General features: G+C 50.0%; 1 protein-coding gene across 1 annotated transcript in view; it reads left to right on the top strand.

The window, feature by feature from the left end:
- The first annotated feature begins 805 nt into the window (after positions 1-805).
- LOC139045513 (uncharacterized) overlaps positions 806-9728 on the top strand; it is a 35518-nt gene continuing 26595 nt past the window's right edge. Inside the window, exon 1 of the mRNA XM_070512029.1 lies at positions 806-2984. Within this exon, the coding sequence (XP_070368130.1) occupies positions 1917-2879 (963 nt within the window). The 5' untranslated portion in view covers positions 806-1916 and the 3' untranslated portion in view covers positions 2880-2984. The remainder of the gene's footprint in view (positions 2985-9728) is intronic.

Genomic DNA, 9728 nt, shown 5'->3' with positions numbered 1-9728 from the left:
TTTGGACCCGATGGCAATTCTTCGCCTACATAACTAGTCCATATTCGTGAAGTAATTCTCTTTTGATGGGTGGTTACTAGCAGTTAACAACCATTTATTTACTTTAAAAATTAATAATAAACTTTACAAACTAACCTTCCATTTGCCCCTCCTCCCCAGTACAGGCCTGGGTTAGTTGGTTATGTTCGGCCTTTATTCCTGAGGAAGCTCTTGCTGGTTGGGGGAGAGAAAGAAAAGGGAGGAGGTGGGGGGTGGGGAGAGAAAGAGAAAGAGAGAGAGAGAGACTAGGAGAAGGAGAACCCTACACGTGAAGAGGAATTAGGAAATATGGAGACTATGAAGAATCAAGAGCATAGTGTCCAGTGAATTAGAAAAGATAAAACAAACTGTGTGCTTTGCCTGTGTTCCCCCCTCTGTGTGAGGGTTTTGTGAGAGCCTTGCTCTCCGCAGGTCCTTTTTTTTCCCTGCCTCGACACCCCCACCTCCCCCTGATGCTATTTTAGCTTTTCCTCTTGTAAATTTCAGAGCCAGCTCTGAGCTTATTGAGGACACTTATCCGAAAGAGGGAAATAATAGAGGTGCTGAGAGTGTTTTTGATGTTGCTTAAAAGGCAAAAACAAAACGCCCTCTTCTAAACAAGGGCACACAAGTGTACCTGCTTTTTATTTTTATTTGGGGGGGGGGCGCTGGCTGAATGAGACTACTTTTTAGTATAATTTAAATATTTTCCCCCAAAATTAAAAATATTTTACCCTATCATATTCAGTCAGCTGTAATTATAACACATTCAAAATGAATAATATGCCTTGACAGTACTTTTATTGTTATTGTTCATTGCATGATGTTCGACGGCTTTAGAAGCACAGGAAAGAGAAGTAAACGCGCTACAAATGGGGAATTACCCTCGTTTAGCATTAAAATTCATTTAGATAAAATTGCCACAAACATTTAAATGGGAAGATTAGTTCCCCCTCACGCCTTATTGCACTCGCTCAATGGTTCCGTTAAGAACATTTTACACGTTGGAAATTCCGTCTTCTCAGACGGCTTGCTGTTTCCTAGTTACCCACATTCAAAGCAACGGCAGCAGCAAAGGCAGCCGCAGCAGCAGCAGCAGGAAAAAAAAAAAAAAAAGTTTTGGCAACTGGTCTGCAATTCATCGGCTGCTGGCCCCAGCCCCCCTCCGCCCACAGAGTTCTGCCCCCCACCTATCACCTTTCTCCACCCCACCCCCTCTCCTCCCATTATGTAATTTGCAGTCTTGTCCTCGAGGAAACAAGTTGCTTACTTGTATAGTATTTGTATATAATGTTAAAATACAAAGAAATATCAAGAAGCCGTGCCTCTCCTGATCTCGCCTCTCCCCCTTCTGCTCTGAACTGAGGATTTAGTTTGAAAGTGCTGAGTTTCTCACATCTCCTATTCTCAGCCCACAAGGCACGTTTTTTGGCTTTCTTTTCTGCCAGGACATTTCCAGGAAATTCGCCACTGACTCTTGCATGTATTAGAAACGTGTGAAAGAATTAGTTTGAAACGTCTATGCAACGTCTAGTTTCTCCTTCTCCTTTTCTTCTCTCTCCCTCCCTCCTTCCTCCCCCCTCTCTCTGCCTCCCTCTTTCCTCTCTCTTACTCCCACCTTCTTCCCCCTCTCTCCCCCTCCCTTCACAGAGCCGCAAGAAAAGAAGAATGTCGGCTTCGACTGCCATCTTTTGGGGATTTGGAAAAACGACTCGGTAGGAAATGGAGGGAGGCGGAGGCGCGGGGGGTGGGGGGGAAACCCCCTTATTATCCTGTGTCGGAACTGGCTCCCTTAATCTGATGCTTAAATATTTGATGTGGAAAAATTACCCATAAAATTAGTTACTAACAATTTCAAATTGAAATCACTTATCGAATTATAAACGCATTAAAGCTGTATGGATGGTATTAGGAGTTCCTCGGGAGGCAGCGGGTGTCTCCTTGCAGTGCGCCGGGCCGGCGAGTTTCGCCCTGGGGAGAGGCACCCCCGCGGAGCCCGGGGAGGGCGGCGCGGAGCTCCGGGCGCCGGGGTCCCGGCCGGGGGGACCGAGCGGTGGGCCAGGTCCGGGCGGAGGCTCCAGCACCCTCGGCTCGCGGGGGCGGGGAGAAGGGAGGGGAAGGAGCGGCGGTGGGAGGCTCCGACCCCGGGGCAGAGGCGCCTAGCAGGAAACTTCGTAGTGAAATCGAAAGATTCTAAAAAGGAAAAACACAAGCCCTACCAGTCTCCTGCCACCCGCGTCTCTCCCGCGGCGCGCAGACTCGGCGCTCCGGGATCCTTGCTGTGCGCAGCGCCCCCCAAGTCTGCGGGCCGGGGGCACCAGGGCAGATGCCTCGGTTTGGGCCCTGCGCCCAGAGAGAAAATCCCGGCAGCTGCGAGGAGTCCGCCCCCCCACACCCCCGCACATGGCTGTCCCTGCGTCCCACCGAGCACCGCGTCCTGGCCTGGGCCCGGTGCAAGGCGGACAGGTCTGTGCTCAGAGCCCAGAGCACCTTGGGGGGCGACTCTGGCACCTTCAGTAACCTCCTACCTCTTCCCCACCCCAACACAAAAGTCAAGTCTGAGGGGGATGCTGACTTCGTCTCTGGAGACGAGGCGATCCTGGGTCTGCACAGGTTTGGAGAGGCACCACCGGGGGCACTCCAGCCCCCTTCCCTCGGAGCCGCTTGAGGGTGCTTTGTGGTGGACTAGAGGCTTTTTGATGAACTCTGTTCCCAAGTCCCACGGCGGCTCTGGGGCCGCGACTCCGAGAGCTTGGGGCCCCGGAGGGCACTTGGGCACCGGGCCAGCGCCCGCCAGGCGGACTGCGAGTGCCGGGGTCTGGAGCGCAGCAGGGAGCCGTGGGCAGCGCCCCGACGCCTAAGCAGAGCTCCTCAGGATCTCTTTAAACTTTCCGCTGCCTTTCGAATCCCAGCAGGCCCTCGGCCCTTGTGAAGGCAGGAAAAACATGACTTGCTGCAAAGCCGAGGTAGGCGCTTGGCCGCCGGGTGGAGTGGCGTGGAATTGGGTAATGGGGCGCCCTGCCCGGCCCGGCGATTCCCCCGGTCTCACTCCCCTCTCCCGTGCCACCCCGCACCCCCTTGACTATTAAGCGGCCCACAGCACTCAGGGCGGCCAGGCGCACAGTTACACGAGGCTGGGAATCCCAGGGCCCGAGAAAGAGCGGTGAGGGAGAAAGAGTGGGGTATCGCCCCTTGGGGGAGACGGCTGACGGCGGGAGGGGGGAATTTCCCTTTTTGGCCCAATCTGCCCGCCAACGCATCTGTAACATTCTCACCCAAGGCGGAGCTGAAAGGAAAAACAAACAACATATTGAGCAATCAGTTCGCTAACATTTGAGCTTTTAAGAGTCTTTGCCCTAAAAATGGATACGCTGGGGGTCCCGGTGGAGAGATAAGGGGCGTTTTAGGGTCTCGGGTCTGGCGACCGCGCGCCGGGAGCGCCCCTCCGCGCGCTGCCTCCTGCCAGCCCGGCGCGCTCAGCCCACCGCGGGGGAACCAAGCGGTGAAGCCCTGGAGAAAAGGGATTTAGTTTTAAGCCAGTCTCTCATCGATCCGGTCGGTAATTCCTACCCCTGCCCACTCGCAGACACACTCACCTCTACCCTAAAGCATTAAGTTCATTACGCGAGCAATGATCTTAATCTCCAGGCGGAAAACGAGTCCCGGGACCTTGCCGATTGGGGAAGCGGTGAATCGAGTCACCTGCTCCCGCGCTCGCCAGGCCGGCTCCTCCGGGGGGCCTCGAGTGGCAGGGCACGCTGCGCAGGGGTCCTTCTCTCCACGCCGGGGCGTGCCCGGCAGGGGTCAGGAACCCTATGTCTGCTTTCTTCGGGTTGGCGACCTTCTCGAAGGGTGGGATTGTGCTCGCTCGCTTTCCTCCTCCCCTCCCTTCTGCTTTTCTTCCAGGGCCCCCCTCACACCTCCGCGCTCTCTTTCTCCTCCCTTCCCCCAAAGTGGCGAGTTCCCCTTCTCGTGCGAGTGTCCCCAGGCTCTCCACACACCCCTAACCCCCCTTCCCCGCAGCCACAGGTCCCGCAATGCAGTCGGGGTAACCCATCGCCTTTTCGCGCCTGCCTACTTCACCCACCACCCTGGACGTAAGTGGGTGGGGATCGCTCAGTAAGGCCCTGTGGAAGCCACTTGCTGAGGGCATCCCGGGGCTTTAAACAACTGGTTCCTCCATGTAGGGGAGATCCCTGCACCCACTGATAATTCCATTTCAAAGAAACCCAGCAAAGCGGCAAACACCCCTTGCAGCCGCCTGCTCCCCCTCTCCACCCCCCTTGGCATCGAACAGCGTCTGGCACCGCGGGGAGATGGAGGCGAGCCACGCGCCCCGTCTTTACTGGCCGACTCAAGAGGCGCCAGCTTGTTCTGGAGACTCAGTTTCCACTGGACAATCGTGAAAGCGGGGAAAACACATCGCAATGGCTGTGGCAATCCACGTTCCCGAGCCCCCCCTACCCCCCCCCCCGCCCCCAATCTTATTTCCAAGACGTTCATTTTCGGGTAGTCCTAAACTGTGAACAGCGAGCTTTGTGTGTTATCTACTGGGGGTGGGGATGGGAGCGGAGGAGACTCCCGCCGCCCGCTCCGGTCTTTAATGTCTGAAATAACGAAATGCCTGTGTGGCAGCTGCTGCTAGAGCCAAAACTAACTCTTTGGAAGACGGAAAAGAGTGAAAGGCAAAGAAAGACTGTTCATTTTTTTTCCTTTGGTGCCGTTTGGGATGTCATCTGTTTCCTTGGCGACTGTGTTCAGCCCCCGGAGCCCCTGGGCTCCTGGATTGTTAGGGGGGAAAAAGCATGCTATTTCTGCACCGTCATTTATCACTGTCACCGCATAATGATTCCCCTTGCAGCCCCTTATTGATGTTTGTAATTGCATTATCTCATAAAGGAGGATGATCAATGAAACCGAGCCGTGCATTCTGGGGTCAGAGGAAGCCAAAGTACTGTTTGTCCCCTTTAATACAACAAGTACTCATTATCTTTAGGTCTGCATTCAAAAAATGATCTGATCTGGGGCTGACCCTGTCGGACGTCCCAACACTTTTTAAAACGGGGTTTGTGTAACCTTTTGCTTAAATGCTAAATCAAGTACCTGTCTTGCATTTCAACGAAACAAGATGCTAAAATTGAATGGGAAAAGGGTTTCTTCTTTTCTTTTTCTTTCTTTTTTTTCCCCCCTGGGAGGGGTGCGAACGTCTGAAGACGCACGCGATTTTACATTGCAACTGCTTAGTGATACGCCACCCCCATCAACAAGGGACCCAAGTTATCTAATGAGTGAAAAAATTGGGGGCTAGGGGAAAAAGGTACCTGGGAGCATTTAACAAGGTCGGTACTAAAAGATCAGAATAAAACCACATCCGATTTAATTAATAAGAGCTATAAACTGAAATAATTCCCCATGATTCTGCCCTTGCCTCTCCCTTTTAGAGAGCCATATCTCTTCGGTTTAGATAAATGACTTTTGTGCTTGTTCGATTCTGACAACAACAATAACTAAATCAGTTGCACACTCTGAATCTAAAATCGTCTACAAACTCCAGCAAATAAAAAGAAGTTCATTTGTCTATTAAAGCAAGTATTTAGTTGAGCAGCAATATCCCAGTAACACTGAATGGAGTTCATGTAATCCCATGAAAATCAAGTCACCTTGTTGCACTGAAGCAAATGAAAAAATACAAAGGAGGAAAGGTCCAAGTGTAATTGTAAACTAAATGCATTATTGGACTGTCACAGTGCAAACGTGATTGTGTGGCTGGGATGGAGACAGTGGACCTCAATTTAGCTCATGTGTAACTTAAAGATTTTAGAAAGGAAACAAGTATCCCAGTTTTGGTTATCATTTTAATTTGTAGAAGGAGGAGAAAAGGAGACAGTTCGAATTCATCATTTCAGTAAATTAGGGTGAATAATTCCCTCAAAGACAAAATTAAGCAAAAGCTTATTTTAAACATTGCAAGGCTATATTACCAAAAAGAAAACTTTCCAGTCTTCTGAAGATGAATTCTTTCATGTTAATAAGACTACCCCTCCAAAAAGAAAGAAAGGACTAAGTCCAGGTGTTTATTTTAAAAGTTCTAGAAATAATTTCTAAGTTAACAATATAAATCAATAGTTTAAATGAGAAGATCTGAATGAAAAGCCTTCACCATATGAGAAAGTGAGTAGTTACATAAAATAGAATGTGTTCCCGATAATCTGACACCTTAACGTAAAATTCTAAATCAAAAGATAACAAAACAAAGGGCTAAAATATCCCCACTTGGAAAAAGAACTTTAATGATAAAGCTCAGAAAAGTTTTAACTGTGTATGACCATCACTTAATTTTTCCCTAGAAGGCAGATTCTTCTAAAAAGTATTATTTTCCAGAAACACTGTCAAATCACTTTGAAATAATATATGTTTTGTATTATTTAAATGTTCTGGCACTTTTGTTCTTTGAAAATGCTCAAACTGAAATGGATATGCAGCCACGCATATATTTAATATAAATGGTATCTTGTCGTTAACATAAAGTATTAAAGGGAAAATAACTTTGGGCTTTGTCAGTTGAGATAGAATTTTTTAGCATAATACTCTGATTTTCAAAACACACAAATGAAACCCCTTGCCTTTAACCAATCAACACAAGGCTTTCTCTTATTTGGTTGGGGATCTGGCATACGGACGTTTTCTATTTTTAATATTTAGTGTTATAGCCCACGGTTAAAATAATGAAAAATTAGTCTCGTTTCAGAAATTATTTATTTATGGAACGAACATGATTAAAACATAAACACACACACAAACTGCAGCTGCAATAGGAAAAAAAACTTGATTTACGGTTATTAAATCTTTGATCGCCATGTTAATGTTTCTTTTTCTACCTTTCATTTGCATTTTAATCTATCGAATCTTTACAATTTTGCTGCCTCCTATTTCAATGATTGATTACAGATCTGAAATAAGAAAAACCAAGCCTAGCTTTTCTTTTTCCTTTCTTTTCTTCGCTTTCTTTTTTCTTCCCCCTCCACTCCCCCCCCCCCCCCCCCCCCGCGTCTTCCCCCTGGGTAGATATCTGAAACTTTCTCTCAATGCTAATGTAGACAGGACAAATTAATTCTGCTCTTTTAAATGTCAAAGATATAAATAAAAAATGTTTTCTGTCCCAAACGTGAATATTTTCCCAGCCGCTTGTTTTCGAGTCGTAAAAGATCATCCCAGCAAAACGCAATTAACAGCGACACACACGCACACGCACACACACACAGGGCGGCGTGGATTTTTTTTTAGAAAAGACGTGTTGTTTGTGAGTTAAAGAAAGGTGAGAAGTTCATTGTCCCTTCCCCACCAGTAGCCTGGCCTGGCTTCTCTCTCACACACTCAGAGATCTGGTCTCGGGTTCTATCTGTGATCAAGTCACACAAACAAACAAAAACAAGCCTCGTGGGGGCTTGCTGTGGTTAAGTTGATTTCTTGAGACCAGCAGTATAAAGACAAAAGGGGAAGCGATGCAGGTCTGTTTGTTTTCTTTCCCCTGCCCCTTCGCTCGTTTCCCCCTGCACGCCCTCCCCCATGTCTCCCGCGCCGCGGATAAGACGGTCATTTGCTGACCGGTTGGCCCGTACGCGTCACTTTTCGCGCTGGCGTGAAAGCAAGTGTGGCGGTGGGTTTGGAAGGCGCCGGCCGGAGTAGGCTGGACTCATCCTCCCAGCGGGGATCAGGGCCTCTGGGGCTCTGGAACCCTCTGGCCTCAAACAGATTGTACCCCCCCGCTTGGCTGGAGGTCGAGGCCAAGCACCTAAGTGTCGCGCGGAGGCGGCGAGCCCCAGGTGTGAGAGCTGGGGCCGGGTGGGCGTGAGCGCAGGCTCTCCCGCAGCCGGCGCGTCTGGGAACCAGAAAACAGCGCCCACCCTCTGCGCCCCAGCCCACCTCCGCGTCTGCTCTCCCGGGCCGAGCCCCCTGGTTGGGCTTCAATGCCCACAGACGCGGACGAGCCAGGAGTTGAGCGAGGACCGACTTCTCAGGCGGGTCCAGGCTGCTGGCGCTCGCGTCCGCGTGTAGCGCGCTGTGCCCGGGCGGAGGGCGAGCCGGGAGAAGTCCGAGGGAGGGGATCACCATCTCCGAAATCCCTGCGTGGGCACAACCACCACCAAGAATTGGCGTGCGGGCGTGAGAGGTAGAACTAGCCCAGGCAGAGTCTCTCCAACTCGGCCCTTGGACTCTGTGCGCACCCAAGGGCGTGCCCACTGCGGGGGCACAGACCATCTTCTCCAGGCCCTGCCACCCGCAGTCCGCGTTGCTGTCTTTCTTCTGGAGATCCCAAGGGTGGCTGCAGCGAGGCGGCCGATCTTCATTCATGTGGACCCACAAGGCGGTTAAAAGAGGGAAGGGAAGGGAAAAGACATTGGATCCGGGCCGACCCTTTGTCTTGAAGCAGATTAGGCAGCCCAGAAATAAGAAGGAAAAACAGAAAGTCTAGACAGGAAAACTTATTGTGTTCACAAAATGTAAAAATGAACCGAGCAGTGTGGTACCTCAAGGGGTGAAGATGGATCCTCGTAGACAAGTGGGAAGACAAGACCGGGCAGATTTAAAGTGGAAGAAACGGCAGATTATTAAGAAAGTAATAGTAAGGTGTCCCATACACTACGGTTTTATTGTTGGGTAGTAACTACCCGATTTATTTATTGCCAGGGCTATATAATAGAGATAATGACCACAAACTCAAGATAAATTCCTGGGTGCCCAGCCGGACAATTCTTTTTTATTTAGGAGAGCGAGTCTGAAAGGTGAGCCTCATCTCGTCCCCTCCTCGAAGATCCGTCTTGCTTTCTGCCACGTTATAAGCATGACATGCAAATAAATAAGTGCTGCTGGGTTTGTGTGGGAAGGCCTGCAGGATTTATTTCAGGTGAGAGAGGAACATACACCGAATATGAATTTCCACAGGAGCTGTGGAGTGATTCCTTCCCTCTCTTTCCCGGCTGCCCTCTCCTCCCGGTCTCCCTCCCTCTCTGTGGGAGCAGAGAGCGTCCCCTGATAAAAACATTAATGTGTCATGTCTCAACTCCCTATTCTTTGACATATAGGTCTGGGGAGGAATGAGGGGCAATGAAAAATGCAAAATGTATCCCCAAAGTAGGTTGCTGGGACCGCTTAAAGAGATTCCTGCCGACAAAGGGAAGGATGAGTTGTAATTATGACTTCCAGTAGGGGGGCGGTATAGGAAGTATGTTAATATCATTTTGAAAAATGCAAAATGATGTAAAAAGTTTGCCGTCCCGGATCTGGTATGAGCCCTCACCAGCTGGACAGATCCCAAGGGGAGCCTCCTGACTCTTGGGACCTGCCCGCCTTTCTTGGCCCTCAGTTTCTCTCCGTCGAGCGGGTAAACAATCTTATAGTCAGGTGATGGAATTACAGATGACCTTGCCGGTTGACCACCAAGGCCAGAAAGGAGCGAGCGGCCTCAGGTGTTGACTCCATCTGATGCAATGGCTGCAGTAATAGTCACCCGGCTGGCCTCTAACAAGGCGGCCTCCGAGAGCTTCTCTCCCCCCACCTGTGCTCTGCGACAACTCAGGCAGACCGGAGCCAGCCAGGATGCAGTCAGCATGGTCTTCCGGGATTCTTTCTTCTTCCTCGTATTTGGGTAATATTCAGACATATAGTGTTTCAATCTCACAACAACCACTTATATTCAGAACTTCCTTTGA

The sequence above is a fragment of the Equus asinus genome, chromosome 6 (assembly GCF_041296235.1).
Source record: "Equus asinus isolate D_3611 breed Donkey chromosome 6, EquAss-T2T_v2, whole genome shotgun sequence".
Classification (NCBI taxonomy): domain Eukaryota; kingdom Metazoa; phylum Chordata; class Mammalia; order Perissodactyla; family Equidae; genus Equus; species Equus asinus.
This window is presented reverse-complemented; position numbering and strand designations above follow the sequence as displayed.